The sequence below is a fragment of the Lacerta agilis genome, chromosome 16 (assembly GCF_009819535.1).
Source record: "Lacerta agilis isolate rLacAgi1 chromosome 16, rLacAgi1.pri, whole genome shotgun sequence".
Taxonomy (NCBI): Eukaryota; Metazoa; Chordata; class Lepidosauria; order Squamata; family Lacertidae; genus Lacerta; species Lacerta agilis.
In genome coordinates, this window is record NC_046327.1 from 38,560,754 (window position 1) to 38,587,294 (window position 26,541).

The 26,541-nt window shown below is 47.7% G+C and overlaps 1 protein-coding gene across 2 annotated transcripts; it reads right to left on the reverse strand.

The window, feature by feature from the left end:
• Positions 1–258: 258 nt before the first annotated feature.
• On the reverse strand, positions 259–24,882 carry G6PD (glucose-6-phosphate dehydrogenase). Of its 2 annotated transcripts, none has more exons than XM_033172813.1 (13): positions 24,630–24,704; positions 23,649–23,794; positions 10,741–10,778; positions 10,332–10,440; positions 9,874–10,091; positions 6,764–6,922; positions 6,319–6,444; positions 5,473–5,566; positions 4,427–4,613; positions 4,087–4,322; positions 3,425–3,501; positions 2,809–2,901; positions 259–810 (listed from the first exon to the last, which is right to left on the reverse strand). In XM_033172813.1, the coding sequence occupies exons 1-13, from the start codon at positions 24,688–24,690 to the stop codon at positions 720–722; spliced, it is 1,635 nt and encodes a 544-aa protein (XP_033028704.1). In that variant the 5' UTR covers positions 24,691–24,704; the 3' UTR covers positions 259–719. The 2 variants fall into 2 exon arrangements, with proteins under 2 accessions (XP_033028704.1, XP_033028705.1); XM_033172814.1 differs by lacking the exon at positions 24,630–24,704 and adding an exon at positions 24,825–24,882 and having other exon boundaries at positions 720–810.
• Between the last annotated feature and the right edge of the window lie 1,659 nt (positions 24,883–26,541).

The window sequence follows — 26,541 nt, forward strand, 5'->3', positions numbered from 1 at the left end:
ATGGTGCTCTGCCTACTGTGCAGATACCAAACCCCAGTGTCCTCCTGGTCCTCATCCCATATGCACTGGAAATCAGTAGGCAGAATAAATGAATATCTACCTCGGCAGTGCAGAACCTCTGACTTGTGGGCCAAATTTAGTCTGCCAGGCCACTTCCCCCAAACCACCCCTCCCTGCCCATTTGTTCATAGACAGAAGTAGTTTTTGACTCCCCCTCAAGACTAAAGCTGCTTGAAATAAATGCAAGGACCACGGGTCTCCTTGTAACAACTTCCATTTACATACCAGCATCATATATAAAACTGAGATGCACACCGAACAGGAATGTAACAAGTAATGCAGCAAAGCAGAGCTAGTGCAATTGAAAGAGCAGCTTGTGTAGATGGAAAAGAGGGCAAGGGTTTAAGAAGGCCCCCAAGAGACTTCCCCCCACAGAAAGGAAGCTGAAATGGGGCATCTGGCCCAGCTGCAGCCAGCAGTCCAAGAAGGAGCGAAACTAAAGAGGCAGGGCCCACAGTAGAGAAGATGACTAGGCCCACACCCAAGCGCAGTGGGTGCTGGAGGAGTGCACTGGTGCCCAGGGCCAGCAGGTGGTCCTAGGACAAAAACCACTGTTTTTCAGGTGCAGGCAGGAGTTGGGGCAGAGATCCCTTTGCCCAGCTTGGCTTCTGCAGTGAAGAGCAGCTGTCACCCCTTCATACAAGCTACCCAGTTGGTGGTCACAGCTTGTGAGGATTGACCCAGCGGTAGGTGCCTTCGTACTGGAACCCCACCTTCTTCATCAGCTCATCTGCCTCTGCAGGGCCACGGCTAGAAAGGAAAAAGGCTCCCCATTAGTAATTCTGGTTGCAGCCAATAGCAAAACCATCTTAATGCTTTAGATTGAAGTATACTCTCTGGGTATGAGCTGAATTGGTAATGTAAAGGTTTTTCTAAGTTGGTTTTTGATGCCGTGTGGATGAATGCATACAAGACTTAACATATACAGTGGTACCTCCGGTTGCGGACGGGATCCGTTCCAGAGGTCTGGCCGGATCCTGAGGTTTTTCGCACCTGGAGAGACCGCTTCTGCGCGTGGGGAAAAACCCAGAAATATACTTCCGGGTTTGCCACTTACGTTTCCCAAAGTTTACATAACTGGAGGGATACATAAGCGGAGGTACGACTGTATACAGGTATTTGTCTTGGAAGACACTTTTGTGTTTGCTAATTGTTTTTACAATTTTCAATAAAGTTGGTTTTAAAAAAAGTAATGCTGGATGCAGTTGTTTCCTACTCAAGGCCAAATGCAATTGTCTCCATCCCTGAAACAGCATAGCAGCAGCATTGATTATGATCAAAAGTTGACCAGAATCCTGATTGTTTGTTTTCCATTTTCAGCCATTTATGTATTGTATATAAGTACTAAATACTATCCCCCTTTGCTGATTTCTGGGTATCATACTAACTTAGATTAGCACCCCACATCAACTATAAACATGCACTCAAAAAACAGGTAAGTGTGGAAGTGCAGATGGCAGCGCCCTTTCCCAATGTACTAATTAACTGAGCCAGGTTGCCTGGAATTCTGCCATTGTCTCTACCACTGGACCAGCTCTCCTCCCCAGCCACTGTGCAGTTCCCACCATCTGGGTATCGCTGCGGATCCAAGAAAGTTCACCCTACGCTACAATAATCACATTGGAGAATATACAGTATTTTCCGCTCAGTTCTGCTCAATTTGTAGGGTGGGCAGTACCACAAGGCCATTCCCAGAGCCCCCACCCCGCTACCCAAAGCCCAGTAAGCAAAGAAAGCAACGTGTAAAGTTGTGGTAGTGTAAGTAAAGCGAATGTAAGTTGCAGGCCCACTGTTTCTATTAACCAAATAAAATTAATTTGGTCCAATCTTAACACAAACTGGGATTAATTTTAATCAAGTTCATATATAATAAAAGAGCAGATTAAAAACACAAGCTCTGAGACCCTTAATGCAGGATGACCCTCGTCATAAACCTGGCAAATCTGGAACTAGATTGATAACACTAATAGTTTCCACTTAGACTATCTTAACCCAGAATGTGCAACTGTCCTCATTCTTCTTATTATATAGTTTTGTTTTCCATGTTTTAATTTTCACATGTTGTTACAATTGTTCTGTCTGTTTTTATATATATATATATATATGACAAAGGTTTTTTGTTTTTTTTTTAAAGAGAGAAAGACTGAGGGCCATGGCCAAGCCCATTAAGGAGGAGAGGGCAGGAAAGGGGTTTAGGGGGCCCATATGCAGTGTTTGAAAGACCCACTGTTCTAGGCACATTTTGCAACAGGGAATTTCATTAGCGTGAGCAGTTTCTAAGCTCTGGGCACAGTACAGATAAACAGTACAGATTACAGATAAAAACTGCAGAGTGGAAGGAAAGGAGGACCTTTTTCTGCTCCCCACTTCCAGCTACTCTCTGAAGACTAGAGAAGAGACCCTCTTAAGAATATCGGGGGGGGGGGACAGGGGAAGGACTAGACCATGTGAAACATGAACACAGTATTTTAACTGCAGTTTATTCATTTTCAGCTTTGAATTCTTGTTATAAAAAAGGAAATGTGCCTAGACATTCAGTTGTTGCGCCCCTTACGGAGGTTTACGGTGCCATTTAGCTCCTAGCCTTCATGTCTCCGTTTCTAACACTGCCCTTCTTCACATGTTGACAGCCATCGCCAAAATCTCCCCTTGAAACCTCAGAGAGATGGGCCAACCATAGAGCCTGCTTTTAAAAGAAACGACTGCCATACGTATTTGAGCTCACCCCACTATCTCTTCCAAACTCACCTGCCGTAGCAATAGGGAATTGGTTTGGTTTTCTCTGCCTCGGTCTTATGGAGCAGCGGAGTGAAAATTCGCCAGGCCTCACGCAGCTCATCACTGTGGGGAGGAGGAAAGTGCTGGGTTGGGTTACTGAACTCTGAAGAAGTTATCTACCGGTACCTTAAAGTGCAGAAGTAGTTCAAATATTTTTTAGTCATCATGTCTTATGCCAGAGATGGGAAACCTGGTCCATAGGCCTCATTAGATCTGACAGGGGTCCTCATTTGGCACATGAGGTCCTCTTACTCAAACCATACTCACTTGTCCCACATATGTAATGTCAGCTGTGAGGCAGATAAAAGCGCAGCTGGAAACAGAGCTCAGTGGACTCCTGCTGATTCCTTAGCCACTTGCGCCTGCAGACAGCACCAATCACTGGTGCTGACAGCAAGCCCCACTTTGCCTGTTTGCAGGCACAATTGAATTCAAACTGTGCCTACAAATGGACAACAAAGAGAGGAAATGCCCGTTTGCTCGTGTGGATCGAATGCAAACCGTGCCTGCCAGCAGACAAAGCAGAGGTCACCTGGATCCCCCCAATATTTTATTCAAGTTGGTACCCCTGGGTGCCAGCATGTACCTGCGCACAAAATGCATCTGACTCCCACAGAAAACATCCAAGATGAGGCGCTCATAAGCATCTGGGAGCTTCACATCCTGTAGAAAGGAGACAGGAGTAAGAGGTTGAATGTGCTGTGTACCACGATGTACCTCCATTTTTTGAGAGGGTGCCTTCTATTCCTTGTAACTGTCACTGGAAGGAAAGAATTTGAGAAGCAGGCAGGACACCTTCTGAGCAGAACACTGCAGTGCTAAGAAGCCTGGGAATCTAAAGTGCTGATCCCATGTGTCTGTCTCAACATAGTGGCTGCCACACAAAGCAATACACTTGCATGTCTGAAAATGTGCCAGCAATAGTTTCACTTTCCAGAAGGTGGAGAGGGTGAATGACAACCGCACCCCTCAAGCCTCCAGACCCTTGTGGGCCCGGTCAAGCTGAGCATTTCTACCCCTCCACCGCCACTACTGCTCATCTCCTCCTGCTACCAATCCGCACACTGTCATGCTTCTACTCAAAATAAAGAAACAAAAATTCTGCAAGGTCTCCAATAGGTCTGCCATGCACCTTTAACAACCATGTGGAGAGGAAGCCTCTTTTACCTATGCAAAGTTGTTATTACTCAAGCACAGAATTTGGGAGTCTCCTTAGCCTATAAAGAGAGAAACGCTTGGTAATGGTACCTTGTAGCGGTTGCCATAGGTGAGGTCCAGCTCAGATTCTTCTGGGCTGAAGAACATGCCTGGCTTCTTGGTCATCATCTTGGTATAGACGGCCTCGTTGGGCTGAACACGAATCACCAATTCATTGCGCTTGCACTGGCGTTGGAAGATGTCGCCCGGCACCTCCCGGAATTGCAGCCGCACCTCAGCCTTGCGCTCATTCAGTGCCTTGCCGCAGCGCAAGACAAATGGTACTCCTGGGAGAAGCAGGTTCAAGAGGGAAAGAGACAGAGACTCTAGTTGGGATTCTAGGCGTTGGTCTTTTACCCCTCCCTCTTTCCCTCCCTCCTACTGTACTTACCATCCCACCTTTCGTTGTCCACGTAGAGCACAGCGGCAGCAAAGGTAGGGGTGGTGGAGCCAGCTGGGACTGTGGGGTCATCCAGGTAGCCCTTCTGAGCCTCCCCTTTGCCAGAGGGATCTCCCACATATTGACCAAGCACCACGTTCTCAGGCTTCACCTCTGAGATACACTTTAAAACCTTCACCTGGAAGAAAGACAAGAACACCGTCTGAGATCCTCACAAACTAGCAAAAGTGATCTGAAAAAGGTGTGTGTGTGTGTGGCTGTGTGTGGCTGTGGGGTCTCAAAGCTAAGAACTCAGTATTAACATAAACTGCTTACTTCTGGGCAATTTCAAGATTGCAAGTTTCAGAATTAATCTCCTATGTGGAAATGGCAGCTGTTAAGGAAATATGTGCCACACACATTTCTCCAGTGGGTGCTGGGTTCCTGTGGCATGTGCACATGGCAAGACACACGTGCACCAACCATTCATGACTGAGTCCCCTGCCTGAGCACCATTTCCCACCTAGAAGTGACAACCACACAGAAAATTAATCTTGGCTGAAAACGCTCTTAAGAGTACTAGGAAAGGATAGAAACCCTGTGCCCCAAAATAACGAGCCTAGTTCTGACAGCCAAGGGTGCTCAGCCACTATGGGGCACCAGCGTCTCCACTCGGGGCTTGTGAGCAACACCTTTTCTATTTTTATTTTCTTCTTGTGATCTCAGAGGATTTATATTCCACTTCATCATCATCAATGACCCAAAGCAGAGATAAAATAAACAGTTTAAAAACCAATACAGTATACATGTCTGAGTAGGCTTGCCTAAGCAGAGTAGTTTATAGTAGGTGTCACAAACAGTACAACCAAAATGCCTGCCTAATGTTAATTTTGAAGAGAGTGGACCTTCCCAAGGAAAGCAGGCAATTCATTTCCAACTTGAAGCGAAGGAAGGCAGACACACACAGAAACAGTAACTTGCTTAAGGACATTCAGATCAGAAGTGCTGGGTCCAAATTCTAGTTACCATCTGATACTCAGTCCTAGACATGCTCCTACCTTCTCATCACGCACATCATTGGAGTTGGTAGAGGTTGGTTTCTCCATGGCAACCAGGCAAAGCATCTGGAGCAAATGATTCTGCATTACATCCCTGCAGAGGTGGCAGAAGGAATCAGTATTAGCTACAGGAACAGTACTTTTGGCCACCTCATGAGAAGAGAAGACTCCCTGGAAAAGACCCTGATGTGGGGAAACACGGAGGGCACAAGGAGAAGGGGAAGACAGAGGATGAGATGGTTGGACAGTGTTCTTGAAGCGACTGGCATGAGTCTGGCCAAACTGCGGGAGGCAGTGAAAGATAGGCGTGCCTGGCGTGCTCTGGTCCACAAAGAGTCGGACACGACTGAACGACTGAACAACAACAACACAGGAACAGTACTTCAATCACCAGTCACGCCCCTCTTTCAATCATCACCATCCAGATGTGCTTCCTACTTCTGTTTCTGGTGGCCTGATGCAGCCTAACTGCGAGGTTTCCTTGCAGATCTGCACACAAGCAGCGTCTTGAAAGCAAATGGGGTGACGAACTGGGGCCCTGACCAGCATGAGGATCAGCAGGAAAACCCGTGTGGCTGTCCCCTGCTGCAAGGCAGTCTGTGCACAATAAATTTGACAGGCAGCACAAAAACCACAGAAAATCGGGTTAGGTGGAGAATTTCGAAGCCAAACTATGTTTGATCTGGGCAGATATGGGGTTTCTGCTTCATCTGTCATCTGAGTGAATTACAACTCTGTGGAATTTTAATGCTACGTCTGTTGATCACTGTAGTGGTTTGCACACCTCCAACACACCAAGAAAATGATTCCACACGCTCCCTCGCCCTGCCCCCCCCACTCTCTCACCGGATAATACCAAACTCATCAAAGTAGCCACCCCGTCCCTCAGTGCCAAATGGCTCTTTGAAGGTCAGAATGACACAGGCAATGTTGTCACGGTTCCAGATGGGGCTGAAGATCCGGTTTCCAAATCTGCAAATGAAGGGGGAAATGACCTGAGACTCAGGCTGAGGCTACAGGGCAGAGATGCCCCAGCTGAGCAGCAGAACAGAAGGGCTCCTATTTTTACTGGTTGAGCCCCACCAAACAACACTCCAATGGAGACCATACCCTGCCCCTAATCCAGTTGAGAACAAATTTGAAAAGACCTTTGAAGCACATAGGTAGAACCAAGCCTGAAGGCATTTGTCAGAGGACTGAACAATGCTTGAGCCCAGGCAGTTGCTGCCGAGGTCCCATGTACACCCACTACCACAGCCTCTGGATGCTGCCCCCCAACCCCTTGTTTTACCTGAGCACCATCAGGTTTTGCACCATCTCCTTGCCCAGGTAGTGGTCAATGCGGTAGATCTGGTCTTCACTGAAAAGTGTGGAGATGTGATTCGACAACTTGTCAGAGCTTTCCAAGTCCTTGCCAAAAGGCTTCTCCACAATGACACGATTCCAGCCCCTGGAAAATTGGGAAGCAGGAGATGGCAAAGGCCAGTTTTAAGTGTGGGGTGTTACAAGCGTGTGTGTGTGTGTGTGTGTGTGAGAGAGAGAGAGAGAGAGAATATCTAAGTGAGTCCTAGAGCCCTCTCCTCATACTGCACGTTCACACACACATACCCACCCCTGAAAAGCTATGTGAATCAAGCAGATTTTCGTAGGTGTGCTTTATTTTCCTTTGCAATATTTATTCCATTTTTACTGGCCTTCATGAGGTTCAAGGTGTTTTGCAGAGCTCTGAAATCCTACACTAGGATAACCACAAGTCTTGCTCAGCTCTTCTCCAGTTTCCAAGGTCACCAGTCACAGCTGGTGCATTTTCAGCCATACATTTTCAATCCATTTCCCCCCACCAGCTTATTTCCTCCTGCCAAATGTTTTCATTAGTTTTCAATATAGCAAAATACAGATTCAACCAACACAACTTGTATAACCAATGGGTAAGGAATGTATGTACATTTTACAGTACCCCTCCAGTTTATTTAAAAATAAACGTTAAAAGCACAGAATCTCCAGATATCTCAGCCCCTGTGTCAGTGATGTGTTCAACTGTTCTGCCTTTAGCAGGTGCCTTCCTTCCACCACCAATTCTCAAACTGCCACTTTGAGATGTTTTACAAATTGGTTTTGAGGCACGTGAATATCAGCTCCCAGGAGTGGCCTCCTTGTGTGAGCCGTGCACAGAAGCCGACTTCTGGAAAGTATGCTGGCCAGTACCATAAGCTGGGATTTCTGCAGCTCCAAGACGTGCCCCTCTGTTTCTTTCCAGAGTGCACTTCCTCCACGTTACACAAGCTGCTCACTGCATGGGAGGGATCTGCATCCACACAGATCAGGTAAAAATCAGCTCTGAGCTGCCCTCCGTCCGGAAGAGAATGAACCACCTGCTCGAGAATGAACTGGTTTGGGGGCTCCAGCTCCAGCTCCAGCTCCAGCTAAGATGGCTCTGACCTCCTTCCTCCCCATTTTAGCAACTTTAAGCCACTCATGAGCAATTAATTACCCCAATAATTAAAAGCATAAGAGCAAAAGAAAATGCTGATAAGCTACTACTTTGAAGTGAAAGACAGAGCTATAAATCTACCTACAGAGGAAGAGAAACAAGCTTCTAGAATGGCTTCAAAGTCATCTTACTCCTCAAAAGAAGACTGTGAATCTCCATAGGGGATTTTAAAGCAATTAATTATATTTGAACTCTTGTTTTAGATACAGTGTAGAAGGCAGTGAGAATGGATATAGGGCTAATCTTCTAATTAGCTTTAAGTCAAGTTTTATGATTGATTGTTGCTGTATGAGAAAACTTAACAAAGATATTACATGCATGGAATAATAAAGAAATGATATAGACGTTTTGTTGAAATATGACACCCTTTTATAAAATACTTTACTGATAACCCTGAAGAATGGCAACTACTGAAATCACAGACTGGACTTTGACAAACTGATCCATCCTGGAAGGGAGAGGAGTGAGTTGGGGTTTTGCTTTGTAGCCATTTCTCCCCTTCTGTAATTGTTATATAATGGAAATAAAGAAAACTATTTTTATTTGTTGTTTTTTTTTAAAAAGAAGAAGAATGAACTGGTTCAAAACAAAGGACAGGCTGGAAGTTGTGGCTCTTGCTCAAGGGAGTAAGCCAAGCATATCAAAAGAAGAAAGAGTCATAGAAGACAATGGCATCCTTCGGGCAGGGATGCCAATGAATCAGAGGCAGGGGACTAGCACTCTCTACACTACACTGAACGAAGGGATGGAGGTGGCAGGCTTGGGTGTTATCTCCTGCCCTGGATGTACCTACTGAGGCCAGGAATGGCTCACACCTTCCATGACAGCAACTCTTGCCTCGTCTTCATCAAAGCTGGACTGACATTTAGGGCTATTTTTACATGCCTCACGTGATAGCAAACTTGGAACTCGCCACTGACTGTGTGATCAAGAGGGAACAAACCACAGCCAGTTGCTGTTTCCTGGGGACTACCTGTGCTAGTAAACCAGTGGCAGAGGTAGCAGGTTCCTGAAGCACTCTCTTCATCCCACTGCCACCACCTGTGCCATGGAGAAAGATCACTGCTGTGCTCACTCCCTGCTCTTTTAATTATCTGTTCTTGCTATTAGTGTATGTGAGTTTATGCATGCAAAGAAAAAGGACAAAAAAGGGTTAATTTAGGTGTGTTTGTTCTGCATCTTCAGCTGGTCCTGTGTGAGCAAACTTGTGTGAGTGAGTCAGAGAGTGATCAAGCAGAAAATGAAGTAAAAACACCCTTGTGTTTCTAGAAAGTTAGCCCCCACCCTTTGGCTAGAACCTAATGCATGTTGGATTGCTGCAGGGAGCAAGTGTTGCTGGAAATACCTTTTTTTACTTTTGCCATAGGCTGTCTGTTGGGAATTAACAGCATAGTCGGATTACTTTACGCTACAAGTGTATGTAACTGCTAAGCTGAGGAACTGCATCATATCTGAAGAAGTGTGCATGCACACAAAAGCTCATACCAAGAACAAACTTAGTTGGTCTCTAAGGTGCTACTGGAAGGATTTTTTTTTTATTTTTTATTTTGTTTTGACTATGGCAGACCAACACGGCTACCTACCTGTAACTGCATTATACCTGTCCACTAAGGAAATGACCCTACTCAAACTGTCCAACGTTTTTCTTTGACACCTCCATTCTGGGTTTTTCCATCTGCATAACCTGGTGGCATGTCACTCTGCTCTCCCTACCTGCCCACCTGCCACCCCATATAACAGGATCAGGAGAGCCTGCAGACGCTTTTCCCACATTACTGGAAGGGGCCACCTGCAGCTCCTCCGACTGCCACCAAGGGAGGGAGAACTCCTCTGCCTGAGCAAACCTGCCACAGTGCCCTCCTGCTAACCCTGCCCCCAACCTGATTCCCCTGCCAGGCCCCAAGTCTTACACAGTGCTCATGCAGCTCTCCCGGATGTTGCCAGTGACGTCTGCATAGACACTTGGTGGTAGGGCCAGGTAGAAGAGGCGGTTTGCCTTCTGGCCATTGTGAAGGCTATTCAGGTGAGCATTCAGGCCTTGGAAAGAGGCCCGGTCGTCATACTTTCCTGAGACATAGGAGTTGCGGGCAAAGAAGTCGTTTAATTTCTGTTCTTCTTCAGGGGTGGCCTGGAATGATATATAGATCTGTTATGCTGCAAAGAGGAGGGCTGCCTGTACTTCCCCAATCTTTACATCCTAATAATGTATCCAACTGCCTAGGGCAGGAGCCGTTTGCCACCAGCCAGCCAGCCAGGCAGAAGAGATCAGCTTATTAGCAATCACTCCTAGTGGCAAATGCAACAAACTTAAGCATGTAAACGAAGCCCTGTGGGCTGAGGAGGCAGCAGGTGAGGAGGAAAGTCTCACCTTGAGGTATGGCTGGCTCTGTTTGCGGATGTCGGCAACAGTGAGCTGGGACCGAGCGTAACCCACCACGTAAGTGTCATCCGGAAGCAGCCCATCGCGGTACAGCCACCTGCGTAGGAAATCAGAACAGGCCCAATTCAAACAGTGGCGGAGCTTCATGCTCAGCACTGGGGGGCGGAGAGCAGGCGGGGCGGGGCAGGGCGGGGCTGGAGCGTGTCCCAGGGGCAAGGCGTCCTGGGGGCGTGGCACCCAGCGCGGGTGGGTGGGGGGCAGCCGCGATGGCACCCCACCGGGATTGCGCTGTTGGGGGCGGTGCACTCCCCCCCCCACTCCTCTTCCTCCGCCAGCGAATTCAAATGGGCAGCCCCATGGCACAAGGAAGGCAAAGCCTCAGGGGCAGTTAACTTACCAGACGGTTGGATAGATCTTCTTCTTAGCTAGATCACCCTGCAATTATGAAACGGGGGGGGGGGGGTCATCATTATCACAGAAAGCATAAGATGAAGAATGTGTGCTGAGGCAAAGGCTGAGGGGTGGCATGTATGGGGCTAGAACTCAAGTGACCCAGAACAGAAAAGTCCCTGTCTAAATCCCTGCTTCCAAAGAGCCAGCCTAGTCTTTTCAGCTGGGCTGAGAGAGTAACAGCCTTCCTTCTAAATCCCCACTGGCCTAACTGAAGCATATGGTCATGTAAACCAGTGTTTTTCAACCACTGTTCCACGGCACACTAGTGTGCCGCGAGATGTTGCCTGGTGTGCCGTGGGAAAAATTGAAAAATTACTTTATATATAGTCAATATAGGCACAGAGTTAATTTTTTTTAACATTTTCTAATGGTGGTGTGCCTCGTGATTTTTTTCATGAAACAAGTGTGCCTTTGCCCAAAAAAGGTTGAAAAACACTGATGTAAACACACTGATAATAATCACCAATTAATTCCTGCTGGTATATCTGTGGTCATCAGTCAATAACTGAGGAAAGAAGAGTTGACCAGGCGTAAGATGGAGGTTCCTCCTGCCTTTCCTAAATAAATCACAGGAAGGAGACGACTCCAGTCTTGCACTGCCCCTTCCACACTGCAATCTCCCATAGTTCCCTGCTCCCAAAGCATCGGCACTGGGGTTGCTAAGGGGAAGGACAAAAGGCAGCCCACCTCTGCCCTCACATCTTTTCTGAAGACCCGGCCATACTTTATAGAACCAGATTTGGGGGACATTCAGGAAGTATAGGAAGTTTGCACCCAAAAGCTACAGCTTGGCATTCTACTGCAAATCCCCTCCCTGACACGGGTGCTTCCTCCCTCCAGCCTGAGCTCCTCCCTGTGCCTGGCAGTGCCACGCTGCATGAAACACCCCTGGCAGTCGCCTTTGTCCTTTCATCCCAGGGCAGCCAGCGAGCTTTGTTACCACTGGCAGAAAGCCCGGCTGCAAACATGCCTAGTCATGCAGCGTTAGCCCAACTGGTGCCCACACCTGTGGGCGATCGGTGCAGCCCCTCATGTTTGAGTCAGCAGCCAATCAGTTATCTGGTTGCTAAGCAGCAGAACACCCTGTGCGCCACCTCAAAGACTAACACATTTATACAGTATCTGAAGAAGTGTGCATGCACACGAAAGCTCATACCAAGAACAAACTTAGTTGGTCTCTAAGGGGCTACTGGAAGGGATTTTTTTTTAATTTTTTATTTTGTTTTGACTATGGCAGACCAACACAGCTACCTACCTGTAACTGTAACATTTATACAGGGCGAGTCCTTTCAGAGGCCCCGTGGATACAGAGAAGACATGTTCCACGGGGCCTCTTTCAAAAGACTCACCCTGTACATCAATCAGGTAAAACGTGTCCAATGAAGGGAACTGTAGTCCATCAAAGGCTATGCCAGAGTAAATTTGTCAGTCTTTAAGGGGCCACAAGAGAAACTTGGTTTTTTTCCTGCTACAAGAGACTAACACTTGCTCACATTCATCCACTGTGAATCTTGCAACTCCTCCCCTCCCCCCTTTTCTTCATTCTACTGTTAAAATATCACAGATGATTTATTTGTTTCAGGGGTTTTATATGCCACCCTTCAGAATATTTATCCCAATGTGCTAGAAGGAGGAAGCAATTCTGTTTTCCAGGTCAGAAAATAGTGAAAGGTTCTGTGACATATCCCAGCAAAGCCCCCCCCCCCCCACAAAACAAAATCCCCTGGAACAAACCAAAATGTAACCTCAGATTACCAGGATCATAATGTTTCTGAGAAAGAGAAAGAAATAAAACCTGGTGTTGAGCGTCAGAGACTGTGGCCTGCACGTGGCCTAAGGAGGGAACATCTTTCCCTGGCTCCTCCTCCAATCTGCCCAGGAGGATCTCTGAGGTGGGCCACTGTCTGGGGTGTGAAGATTTAGGGAATTCTTGGTGGCGGCGGCGGCCTTTAAAGATCAAATTTTAAAAACTCGGTGGTATTCAACTAAGTTTTACTCAGAGTTGATCTATTAAAATTAATGACCCTAACTTAGTAAAATTTATTAATTTCAATGGGCCTACTCTGAGTAAAACTTACCTGACTGCTAAGAATTCGCACTCAGGAAGGCTTTTGTCCTCCAAGATGGTTCGAATTTCTGCTGCTGTACTATTTGATTTTGCTGGTGGCTAACATAAATGCTAGGCTTTTTTTTTTTAAAAAAAACCCTGCTAATATTTTATTAATGCTTTTATTGATTTTTTAAATGTGAATCACTTTGAGAGATTGGTATTAGCCTGATAAGCATTAGGAATGAATATATACCGAATAAAAACAATCAAATAGGTCTGTTGCCCATTATTTGCCCTCCTAAGAGATTTTCAAGGGTTCTCCTGAGATTGATTTTTATAAATCCAGGTGCCTTCTGACCTGGAAACTCCCCTCCTAAACCCAGATGTCCTTATTCAGAGGTGAGGGGAATGTTGAAATGTTGTTTCAACAAGCTGCAAGGCAGGGCCAGCCGCCCCCCCAAGCTCTTTTTGTTCATTTGTGTGCACAACATTTAATCTCTCACTATGCAGGAGTTCAAGCCCGCCCTAATCTTTCAGCAAGAGGACTATGGCTTTCTCCTGCCCTCCCCAGTACAGTATTGCTATACTGAGAAGAGGTTTGCCTGTTGCAAAACACAAAACCTTTGTGAGGAGCCCTGGGCATGTTGGACATGTCAGCAAAGGTCTGGGCACCCAGCCCTGCCTCCAGGCATAAAAGCAGCATTCCTGGCTTCTCTGTTCTTCAGCTCAATAAGCACAAGCAGAAGTATGTGAGAAAAGAAAGGTTCCTCAATGAAATTGCCAGGTGGCACAGAATAAGGCACATCTCTGCTCAACCCAAAAGGGTTTCCAATCCCAGAGGTGAAAGCAGCTTACAAAGATCTGGATGTAGAAAGCTCTGCAGCACTGGGCAACGCCTGCCATATCACCAGGCCCAGGAGAATGGTTTAGAATAAAGAACCGGATGACCTTGTGCCCGCTTGCTTACTTAGTCTGAGGCCACCTCAGCTCCTGGCAGCCAGCACCCCCTGGCCAACTCCAGAGGACCATTTGCCTGAAGAACTTGTAGCCAGGGCTGCTGCAACAAACAGCTGTGCAAGCCTCTGGAGATGGAGAAGCGGTCTTCAAAATTCACCATTCACCAGGCACGTTCCACACCTGGGAACTGCTCAAACATGACCAAGCCAAGCTTTGTGCCTGAGCTGGTCTGTGAGAAGTGAAGAAACTTCTCTCTTTTCCTGGCCTGAGCCCTGCAGAGCTTGCTTCAGAAAGACAGATTGGCTGCTTGGGTGTTGGATGACAAGCAAAGGAGGTGGGTGTGAAACTCTGAGGGAGCTGCCTCCTCCCTGCCTGGCCAGCCTCTTGGTGAGCTGCCTGGTGGGAGCAAAGAGGAGCTGTGTGCTTATGGTTATTAGGGCAGGCAAGAGGAGGTGGCCAGGAAGAGCAAGCCCCGCTGCCATGCAGGACCAGGAATGCCACCACCTTTTCCCAATGGGCTTTGCTGCTGGAGCAGATTTTGTAGGGAAGGGGGAGACCCTGAAAGGAGGGGAGAAGAAGATTAGAAATAAGCAGCATGAGCAGCAACTGTGCGTCTGCTTTGCTTGGGGGGGGGGGGTGAGAGAGAGAGAGAGAGCACGCACAGAAGCCAACAGCAACAGTCCCTTCCTGTTTGGTTTTGCAGATAGGTAAAGAGACGCCTGACTGTTAGGTCCAGTCATGGACGACTCTGGGGTTGCGATGCTCATCTCGCTTTATTGGCCAAGGGAGCCGGCGTACAGTATGTGGCCAGCATGACAAAGCTGCTTCTGGCAAACCAGAGCAGCTCATGGAAACGCTGTTTATCTTCCCGCTGGAGCGGTACCTATTTATCTACTTGCACTTTGACGTGCTTTCGAACTGCTAGGTGGGCAGGAGCTAGGACCGAACAACAGGAGCTCACCCCATTGCGGGGATTCGAACCACCGACCTTCTGATCAGCAAGCCCTAGGCTCTGTGGTTTAACCCACAGCGCCACTCACGTCCTGGTTTTGCAGTTAGGGCTGGGCAATATCTGGTTTTCAACAACATGATATATCACCAGCTAAATATATCTCAATAGATCACAATATATATCTGTGGCAGCGGAGGGCCTTGCTGCGCCTACCCGTGACGGCAGAGGGAACCGCTGCACCTCCCCACAGTGGTGGAGGGTGCGCCGTGGTTCCCTGCAGCAGCCCAACTAACTGTTCATGCTTTTTGAAAAAGAAGAAAGAAAGCGCTGCTGCATTGGGGAGGGGGGGATGGCAATTAGCCAGGCTCCAGGAGCAATTTGGCTCCTAGCTTTTATACCTCAGTTTGTAACACTGTGGACATGAGAGGGGGGCATCAGAGGTGGGGGGGGGGACAGAGGCTGTGCTGCCACAACACACCTGACCACCATTCAAGTCTCCCCTGGGTGCCATGGTGCACTGGTTAGAAACCACTGATGTAGGTTAGCAGTGCTTAGCAGTGAATAGTAAGTAACAGACTGCCCCATCAATGGTACAATATAGACTCCTCTCCCCCCTCCCCTGCTGTAAATCTCCAAACATCTATCCCCAGACCCTTCTTGAGCCGCAAGGCATTTCAGATTCACATGGCTTCTTCTTCTTTTTTGGCCACAAAGTACAATGCCCTACCGCTGCTGCTACAAGTGCCAGTGACCTACAGAAGCCCTCTTGTGTCCATCCAGGGCTAGAAGCTCCTTATCTAATGCAAACACTACTAAGTCAACTACCTGCTGTGACCTGGGCCAAAAAGGTGTGAAACATCCAGGACACATGAGGTTTGCAGCTGGATGGAGTGTGGGCACACAACTTTCTTTCCAGGTGTATTTGTTGCCTACACAGGTCAGGTGATCCTTTTATTACCTTCGCTAAGAACCTCCTGAGCAGGCGCCAGCAGCTTAGCCTGCAAGTCTTCCTGTTTCTCCCTTGCGAGAGGAGTTCAGCAGCTAGCTACTAGGGCTGCAAGCTCTAATCAGCTTAATTTCTAACTAAGAGGTGGAGCTGATTCTAATGTGCAGCTCTGCAAATTGAATGCACACTTGCTTATTTCATTATTTATTTACTATCTGGTTCTCATTTCTTACCAGGGTTGAGAATACCCTAATATTCTGCCATCAGCTTTGGCTAGTGGCCCAGATGCACACCTTTCTGGACAGGGATAGCTTGTGTTGTGTTGTCTATGCTCTGGTAAACTCTAGGTTAGATTACTGCAATTTGTTATACATGGGGCTTCCTCTGAAGACAGTCCAGAAACTTCAGCTGGTGCAGAATTGCAAGGCAGTTCAAGCATATGACACCAATCCTGGCCCAACTGCACTGGCTGCCCATTAGTTTCTGGGACTATTTCAAAGTGCTGGTTTTGACCATTAAAAACCCTTCAACAGCTCAGGACCACAGTACCTCAAGAACTGCCTCTCCCCCTATGATCTGACCCAGACCCAGCAATCGTCAATTGAGGCCCTTCTTTGTGCGGCTCCTCCATGAAAAGTCTGGGGGGTGGCAACGTGAGAACAGGCCTTTTCTGCGGTGGCTCCCCACTTGTGGGATGCTCTCCCTAAGGAGGCCCACCTTTGTTGCGTATCTTTAGGCGCCAAGGCGAAAACATTCCTCTTCTCCCAGACCTTTGGCTAATCTAAGGCCTCTTAAATGATTTTTTGGGGAGGGGGGTTATTGGGCTTTTTGTTTACGTAGTTGTTGTTATGCAGTGTGTTCAGTATTTTATGTTGTAAACAGTCCTGTGATTGCCTCATGAAGGGCAATATAAAAATTTAATAAAGAAATAGTACAAGAAATCAACACAGAAGGATTTCTCCCTCTAACAATGGGTCTTAGCTTTGGATGATTAGATTGTAAGTGCCTGTCTCATACATCAATATTTCTTAATAGACAGCTATGTTATGCTTTAGGTAATATGCAAATCTAATTATTATTTAATTGACTAAACAAAGAGACACTTGATCAACTAATATTTTGTTAAAGCTGCTAACAGGCTTAGTGGTTACAAGTTACAGACATCAAATCTGCAATTCTCATCTAATTCCGTTTCCAGGCCTCAGCTTTCTCACCTGAAGCACTTATAAAAACCTTGTTCACCATTCTTTCCCTGTCCTTAACCTTAAAGCAAAGGGTAGCTACCGTTTGACACCCCTCCTCCACCAGTGTTGCTGGACTGCAATACTCATTTCCTTGGCTTTCAGCTGTGCTGGCAGAGACTAGTGGGAGTCGGGGACCCATCTCTGCTTTAAAGTCTAGAGCAGGCATCCCCAAACCTTGGGCCCTCCAGATGTTTTGGACTACAATTCCCATCATCCCTGACCACTGGTCCTGTTAGCTAGGGATCATGGGTGTTGTAGGCCAAAACATCTGGAGGGCCGCAGTTTGGGGATGCCTGGTCTACAGGGAAAGAATAAGCACTAATCTTGGTGAGTATTTAGACAAGCTACTTACTGTAGAGGTTGTGCATGGTGTGAAACCCTCACTTTTGTGCCACAAAACCTGATCCTGTCACATGCATTTAGAATTGGCTTGGTATTCAAACGAATACACAGTTTAACTTTGGCTGCAATCCTAACCACACTTTCCACAGAGCAACCCCCATTTAATTCAATTTGTTGTTGTTCAGTCATTTCCGACTCTTCGTGACCCAATGGACCAGAGCACGCCAGGCACGCCCATCCTCCACTGACTCCCGTAGTTTGGCCAAACTCATGCTAGTCGCTTCGAGAACACTGTCCAACCATCTCATCCTCTGTCGTCCCCTTCTCCTTGTGCCCCCCATCTTTCCCAACATCAGGGTCTTTTCCAGGGAGTCTTCTCTTCTCATGAGGTGGCCAAAGTATTGGAGCCTCAGCTTCAGGATCTGTCCTTCCAGTGAGCACTCAGGGCTGATTTCCTTGAGAATGGATTGGTTTGATCTTCTTGCAGTCCATGGGACTCTCAAGAGTCTCCTCCAGCACCATAATTCAAAAGCATCAATTCTTCGGCGATCAGCCTTCTTTATGGTTCAGCTCTCACTTCCATACATCACTACTGGGAAAACCACAGCTTTAACTATACAGACCTTTGTCGGCAAGGTGATGTCTCTGCTTTTTAAGATGCTGTCTAGGTTTGTCACTGCTTTCCTCCCAAGAAGGAGTCTTTTAATTTCGTGGCTGCTGTCACCATCTGCAGTGATCATGGAGCCCAAGAAAGTAAAATTTCTCACTGCCTCCATTTCTTCCCCTTCTATTTGCCAGGAGGTGATGGGACCAGTGGCCATGATCTTAGTTTTTTTGATGTTGAGCTTTTGCTTTTGAACAGACGCAGGAAGTGTAAGCTACCAGAACACAGCAATTCCAATGAGGAAAGGTAGTAAAAAGCAATACTTCCTTGTACATTTTATTCTTCCCTGGCAGGGAAGACCCACAGTTGCATAGCTGTCAACCCTCCCTGCTTTTCCCCAATGCTATAATAAGGGAATTTCCCGCAAAAAAAGGAAAAGGTTGACAGCTATGACAGTTCAGGGCTTCTGCTCTGCATTGGAAGGTCCAGTTCAAGCCCTGGCATCTCCAGGCAAGGTTGGCAGAGGCCCCTACCTTCAACCCTGCAGAGTTGCTGCGAGTTAGTGTTGAGATAGACAATGATGAGTCAGAATGAACCAATGATGTGATTCAGACAGGGCAGCCTCCTATTTGCCTGGTAATCTCCCTCGTTTAATTTCATGGGCACTGCCTTGCACAATGGATTGCCTAAAAGATCTCAGTCATTCACAGCAGCTCCCAATGATCTAGTTCTTCTTGAGGTGATATATACCTGTGTCTACAGTACACCACTTCATGAGGCAAGGTGAAGCAGCCACCTCAGGAGGCAGAAGCCCTGACACGGGACCCCTGCAGGTGACCCCACCCACGCCCCCTGCCGCCTCTGCTACTGCCATTGGCACTGATTTCCAGTGAGATCCTATGAGATCATTGTTATCTTTCATTTCTACAGCACTTTTGTGTTTTTTTTTTGGGGGGGGGGATATCCAAGTGGTTTACAACCTACATTAAAGCATCAAATAAAACAATCCATAATAAAACATCACTGAAGAAAGTCCGGAACACATTAAAAGCACAGCAATTAACAGAAAACTAAAATATTATTGTAAGATTTCAAAACAAAACATTACTAAAGGAAGTCAAATACAAAGTGCACATTTAAAACAGCATAATTATCAAGAAAATAAAATAGTATATTAAGCACAGAACATATCTGCTGCTGTCGCTGCCCATCTTGTCAGCTGTGGAAGCTCAGGCTGGATGCCCTGGGTCTGCTCTAAGAGGCAGCCAATATGGTCTCTGGCCTCTTTTGTGGCGAAGTCCGTCTGGGCCACATGGGAAAAGGCCTGCGAGGCAGAGGGCAGGTCTTCCCAGACCGGGGGTCTGCAACCCGCGGCTCCAGAGCCGCATGCGGCTCTTTTGCACCTTTGCTGCGGCTCCAGGCAGGGCCGGTGCATTTAGCGCCAAAATGTAGGGGGCGCTGCCCCCTACATTTTGCCATTTTGCCTTCATTACCTGCTCTTCATTACCTGTCTAATTGTGCTATGCGCTTCTGGGTGTTTATATTTTTGTGGGCCGCAATGGTTTTGCGGCTCCCAGTTTTTTTCTCTCTTCGGAAACGGGTCCAAGTGGCTCTTTTTGTCTTAAAGGTTGCAGACCCCTGTCCCAGACTTACAGCCAAGGCAGTCTCGCTGAAGTCTCACAAGCCCTTGTCAGAACCCATGGCCACCACCACTGGGCAACGGAGATAAGGAGCATTGTGGGGCAGGACACCCCACTTTGACTCAAGTAGCGCTTCAGGCGGCAGAACACCAGGAAGAACTGAGCTCCACAAACCGGCATTTAGAAAACTATGTCAGGGGAAAACATCATAGTCTTGTCTTCTCCCGGAAGCACTAATTTTCTCTATGTAGGGACTGTACGTGAGTATGTGTGTACAGTTTGCAGAGTATATGCCACCCCCTCAACCAGCTGTATGTTTACTACCTCAATGGGAACTAAGCCAAAATCCTTGTTATGAATGGCAGCAGCAGGACAAGAGCCCTTAAAAACACAAAGTGCTTTATCACACTGTCATTTTCTGTGACTAAGATTCTGAGCGGCAGTTGCCGTTTAGATGCAATTCTAACCTCCCAATCCTGCTAGTCCTTACAAATTGGTAGTGACTAAAAGACAAGGCCTCATTTCTCCAAAACATCTGTTGTTTGTTGGCAATCATTCCTTTGAATCAGCTAGCTAGTTGCCCGCAATAGCCTTAACACCACTGGGGAAAAGCTGGCATCTGGAACTACCCTAAAACACACTCAGGTGCATCCAGATGGTTCAGTCTTGGGGAGTGAGTGTGACAATTCTGTGCTTTCAGACCAAACATCGGCTCGCTGCTCAACCACGTCTGACAGGAACAGGCTAGACTGGCCACGTTGTGTCTACAATCCACAAGGCTAACAACAGAGGTATCCTGGTAGAAACTTTCTGTTTTTCCCAAGGACGCTGTCTGTCCTTTCAATTATATATTATGGCTCCAAACTGGTAGCGTTTTCATTCACTGAGAATAAGCAACAAAGGAAGACTGGTACTTCCCCACATACCAGAAGGCTCACTTCCCTCTTTTACCTACAGAGAGCACCACACCTTCTTCCCCAGTGACTCAGCAAAAGCTGGTGCTTCTCCTTTTGCTAAAGCTGTGCTCCCTGTTCTCTCTCCTGTGCGATGAACTGCAACCATGCAGAAGGCGGCCCAAGCAGTCTTAGGCCAACCCACCCCAGAAAGGAAAACAGGAAAGAGACACAAAGAACAGAGATCAGAGAAAAAAGCAGAAGGAAATCATTTTGGCAGCACCATGAAGTTCACCAAACTACTGGCAGGATTTGTATTTAAGGAGGAAGGCTCCAAAATGCCATGAATGTGCCTAAGGCCAGAAAAAGCACAGGCATGCACCTTTATTTTGACCAGAGGAAGAAATACAAAAGAGATATGGCAGCTACTGTGGGTCTTACAATGGCATCTCTCATCCTCGAACCATTCCCATTTAGCATCACTCCCTCTCATCTGTGGACAGTCCTCTTCATCAAACAGATATGATATAACACCTTTGTGAATTAAATGCCCTTAACCATGGGCATTTAATGCGGGTGGTGCTGGGGTCTCAACCACAGAGCTTGCCGATCAGAAGGTTGGCGGTTCAATTTCCCATGACGGGGTGAGCTCCAGGGTAGACAGAGGGCTCCTTTAAACCTCTGTGTCTCTCTTTTTAAATTGAAGGGGTCAACATCTCCCTTGCCACTATTCCCAGAACAAAAGACCTTTAACAACTAACAAGTATAGCTTATGTTGGTATTCCTGAAACACTGTTGACAGTACCCTTATGACAGCACCCCATTATCTTGCTGCACCCACTCTTTTTAATATTTATTTATTTTATTTCTATACCGCTTTATATTTTTAAGAAAAATGTCAAAGTGGTTTACCGCATAGTGTGTGTGTGTCATCTTGAGCATGAAAGGAAACAAAGATACAAGGTAGGATATGACTCAGGAGTAACAACATAAGAACCATCTGAAGAATCAGGCGAACTGTTGTAACCTTTCCTCATAGAGGAGTTGCTCCAGCTCTTTGATCATTTTGATTGCTCTTTTCTGAACCTTTTCCAGCTCCACTATATCCCTTTTTTGCTGAAGCAACCAGAACAATACACAGTATTTCAAATGTGGTCACACTACCAAGTGTATTTACAAGGATTAGGTTTTGTGAGTGCAGTAGGTTGGATTCTCACTGAAATTGCTCCCCAGCCAAACAATCAACTGCATAGGCAGGGAATATTTTGCAATTATAGCAAGGGGGCAGAATGGTGAACAAGCCAATGGTGAGGAGGCAAGCCACTTTAGGCCGATATTTCCAAGCAGTGGATTGCCAACACATTGCTAAATCCATGCAATGCCAGGATTAGCCACCTACCCCTTCAAGCATGCTCACAAACACCAGAAGGGATGCTGATTACACACCACGCGGTAATTGCTGTGCAGAGTTATACAACCGCTTCCCAGCGCAAGAAGGCACTTATACAAGGGGCAGGAAGAGAAGCCAGTGGCTGCTTCAGGGCAGCGTGACTGAAGCACCTGTTTTTGGTATTTGGGCCACACCAGCATCCTGTCACCAGGCACAAACCTTGTGTGGCTGTGAGTCACAGCTCTGGAAGGGAAGATGCTAGACTGGGTCAAAAGGGGATGTGGGAGCAGAGCAAAGTGGGGTCACAGCAGAGCTACTGCCGTGATGGAAAACAGCTGGGAGCTCAGTGGTGGAGTAATGAAAAATGCAAGAGATGACCCTCCGGAGTTCCAGGCTGATCCAACAGACTATGAAAAGGAAAAGAGAATGTTCCTAACAAAATCCAGTTCCCTTTTCAGTTAACAGAAAGCTTCTACTGAGGCATAGTAACACACGGCATGGGATATGGGATTCCCACCCACTGAAAAAAACCATCTGTGTCAAATTCTGCCCCCATAATATGTGGGATCAATTACCTATTTAATTGGGTGGACCATCAAGAAGGCTGATCGCCGAAGAATTGATGCTTTTGAATTATGGCGCTGGAGGAGACTCTTGAGAGTCCCATGGACTGCAAGAAGATCAAACCTATCCATTCTCAAAGTAATCAGCCCTGAGTGCTCACTGGAAGGACAGATCCTGAAGTTGAGGCTCCAGTACTTTGGCCACCTCATGAGAAGAGAAGACTCCCTAGAAAAGACCCTGGTGTTGGGAAAGATGGAGGGCACAAGGAGAAGGGGACGACAGAGGATGAGATGGTTGGACAGTGTTCTCGAAGCTACTAACATGAATTTGGCCAAACTGCGGGAGGCAGTGAAGGATAGGCGTGCCCGGCGTGCTCTGGTCCATGGGGTCACGAAGAGTCGGACACGACTGAACGACTGAACAACAACAACAACAACAATTGGGTGGTGCCAGCAAGAAAATATGCAACATTATGATGTCAGAACAGAAGACATTTTTAGGTCACACAAAATTTCTCCCCAACCTGAAAGTTTTGAGGAAGAAGGAAGAAAGAAGAAGAGGGGATGAAGAAACAGATGCCTGTGTGTAGTTTATTGTGGCACAAACACTTGCATCCTGCTTTTAAACACTAGTTAGAATAAAAGCTCGGTTACATTCTGTGGCAACTTTTTCTCAGCACTTGAGTACCCCCCATCCCTGTTGTTTTTACTGTTCTACTGATTTATTCCTATTGTTTAACCTCAAAGTTATATTGAGCTACCTCAGGCTCCTTTAGAAGGAAAGGTGAGATACAAATTTAATGAATGAATGAATAGCTTAGAGTGCTATAAACAAAAAAGCCTCTCAAATACAATTATAACAATACATTGTTTCTTTATCATTATGTTGGTATCCCACCTTTCCTCCAAGAAGTGCAAGGTAGTGCACATGGCTCCCCCCTCCCCTTATTAATACCAGTCACATGACAGATTTGGGAAACCCACCCACTTGCCCTGGGCATATGGCCAACGGAAATGGAGGGCCAGCACCACTCACCTGTTCCATACCTGTGTGTACCTTTGCCATTTCCCATGCCCATTGCACAGCCATATAGCCATCTAGATTCTCCCTCCCTGGAGATCAGGCTGGCCATGCTGGAAATTTTTGTCCCAGTTTTGGTTTCATTTATTTCATAAAACATATACTGCTAGATGACAAGAAAAGACCACAAAATATAAAGATGCCTACAGTATATATCAGGTCCGCAGTGGTCCAAAGGGAAAAAACTCACCGAAGCCCCCAAGATGATGAAGATGTGGGTGTCTGACTCTTGGAAGTCATTCCCTTTGCACAGCTCTTCCCGAAGCATCCCACAGATGTCTGTCCGAGACAGCTTCTCCAGTGGCTGATGATGGCTCATGGTGGCAGCGTTGTCTCCTGAGGAGAAAAGGTGTCCGTCAAATGCGGCTCCTCCCACCTTCTTCCTGATCCCCTCCCCTCCCGGCAGGTGTTGCTCAGGTGAGCAGTCTTTCCACCTCTTTCCTTCCTTCCTGGCACAAGTTATGCCAGCAGCCTACATGCTGGGTGGCTTGCCAAAGCACTAGTCTCAACTTGAGCCAAGCAGGGCTGCTTTGCATAGGTGGCTCTGGGGCACTGTCTTCAAGCGTTCTTTGCTTCCCCAGGATGAATTCAAATACAAATACTGTACTGACAATGTACTTCCTGAATATCAACTCGGATTCTCTCCTGCTACTCAGGTCCAAAACGATGAGCTGAAGACCAGAGCAGCGGGCGGGACTCGGGAGAGAAAAATAAGTGGGGCCAAAGGGAAGAAGACCCAAAAAGTTTTGCAAGGAAAACACGTGCGTTGGATCTCACGGTCTGTCAACGCCTTGAACCCGGGAATAAGAGGCCAAACACATTCACACGGGCGGGGACGAGGGTGTTTCGATTACAGCGCGCAGTGCTTCCCCCGAGAAAGCGAGCGAAGGGGGCGAAGGGGCTACAAGACCGAGGCTGCCCGGGGGAGCCGCGCCGTGGTCGGGCGGGAGTCCCCTCGAAGGTCGGGGAAGAGGGGGCTGCCTGCCTGCCTTCCCGCAGCGTCCCCGGGGGCTGCCTGCCCCTTGCCTTGTTCCTCCGCGCCCCGCGGCCTCCTCCCCGCACCCGGGATGCTGCCCTTCTTCCCTCGCTCCGCTTCCCACCCGCCACCTCCACGCTCCTCCATCGCGGCCCAGCCGGCGCCCCCTCCCCGCGACACCCCCGCGCCCGCTACCTGCTCGCAGTGCCGGCGAACCCCCGAGGCGCTCCTTGCTCACGCTCGCGCGGCTTCCCATGGCCCGCCCGCCCAGCGAGCCCACACCCGGCCGGCCGGCCGGCCCGCCCTCGCTCCTCCCGGCGCTGCCCTGCCCGCGAGCGCCGCTGCAGGAGGAGCCCCGAGCCGCCGCCGCCGCCCCCTGCCCTCCCTCGCCTTGCTTGGCCGGAGACGACCTTCCGCGGACCCCGCGTCCGGCTGGCTCTCCTCCTCGCGCCCTCCGCCCAGGCGGCGGCGGGCTTTCTGGATCACAGCTACGCAGCAGGGCGCATGCAAACAGCGCGGCCGCCTCTCCGGAAGGTAGAATCCGCCGCCGCTGGCGAGAAAGGGGAGATCGGAGATCGGGCCAAGCTCCCGTCGGAAACGCTGCATCTCTACATGGGCGTAGCCAGGATGGGGGGGAGGGGGGGACAGAACCTCAGATCTGTATTGGTTTTTATTGATTATGGGGAGCAGCTGCCCTCGCCCCCACCTGCTACGCCCATGCATCTCTATACCGGTTGCTTCGCAGCCAGAAATTCCCTAACCCTACAAGTTGTTTTGCAGCAGGCAGAAATTCTACAGGTTTTATTTCACCCTTGCAGCAAGAGTTGCACCTATCTGTGATAGCACTAATCAGTGCTATTTTTGTAGAAAAAGAGATGCTGGAACATACCAGGATCGCCTCCCTCTTTCTCTTAGAATAGCAATGGAACCCACCTGAGAGATTCCAGAAGCCACCTGAGAAGTGCCAGAAGTGAGTTCTAGCAAGTTTCCCCTGGAAAAAAAACCTGCCACAATTCAAAGCATAGGAGCTGGGACAGAAGGAAACGGTGCAGCCTTATCTTTTGAAAGCACCCTGGCCTCTTTCCGGGAGGTACAGGCTGGTATTTTGACATACTTCCTGCTGATATGTACCTATGAGTTGAAATGCACATGGCACCCATAGTACAGCTGCTTGTTAATTTATTGTTCTCTTTTATGTCCCACCTTTTCGCCATAGAGTTCAAGGTGGCACACATGGCTTTCCCTCCTCCAACAACGCCGTGAGGTACATTAGGTTGAGAGATCAGGAGTGCCAACTTCACCTGTGACTGTGGGTGCCTGGGGCCATGGGTGCCATGCATGGCCCTGGCACCTAAATAACGTGCAGTCTTGACCCTGACACCCCCGATACCCTTGGACAGCTCTTTGGTCTTGGTCATGGTGGCTAGTTTGGAATCTGCTGGATTGATTGCTTCTGTCGACATGTGTCTTTCGTACAGGTACTGTAACGAGCTGCGATTACAGGTAAGACCTCTCCCTTACAGCAGGTGCTTCTAATCTCAGCTCTTCACATACAGTGAAGATACCAGGTAGCCTGACATCTGGCAGGTTGATAGGGGAGCAAATACTTATTTCACTCATTATAATGCACATCCATCTCTGACTTTTGTCTTCTGGGTTTCTGGGGGTTTTCCTGTTGTTATTTTGTCTCTCACAGCTACAATAAACCTACTATTAAAATTATGGACTGGTCATTTCTTCGTCAGAGGGCAAACAGGCAAATTTAGCAGGGGATCAAATACTTTCCCCCCTCACTGTAGTGTAGAAAAGTTTGCATAAAAAAGATTGTGTAACAAGAAAAAATGGAGAGAGACATAAACACTTTCAGTTTCATTTCTCTCCAGTGAAAACCATTTCCTCCAAGCTACCTGTACCCTTTGCCTTTGTTCTATCACTATCCCCTCATGGGAGGAGGGGCTCCCAATCCTCTGCTGTAAAGCTCAGAGTAACTGCTTTGTTAATCACCTAATACTGTACAGAGCTTTCCAAGCTTTTAATGTTGGTGATACACTTTTTAGACATGCATCATTTTGTGGCACAGTGATTCAGTTTTACTGGAGGTTTACAG

Excerpts from the sequence above, each read along its gene's own strand:
- G6PD (XM_033172813.1), bottom strand. The coding sequence starts at position 24,690 with ATGGGAAGCCGCGCGAGCGTGAGCAAGGAGCGCCTCGGGGGTTCGCCG. Across the intron at positions 6,923-9,873 it reads GAGAGCTGCATGAGCACTGT|GGGCTGGAATCGTGTCATTG; the intron begins GTAAGACTTGGG and ends CCAATTTTCCAG. Across the intron at positions 811-2,808 it reads ATTCCCTATTGCTACGGCAG|CCGTGGCCCTGCAGAGGCAG; the intron begins GTGAGTTTGGAA and ends TTTCCTTTCTAG.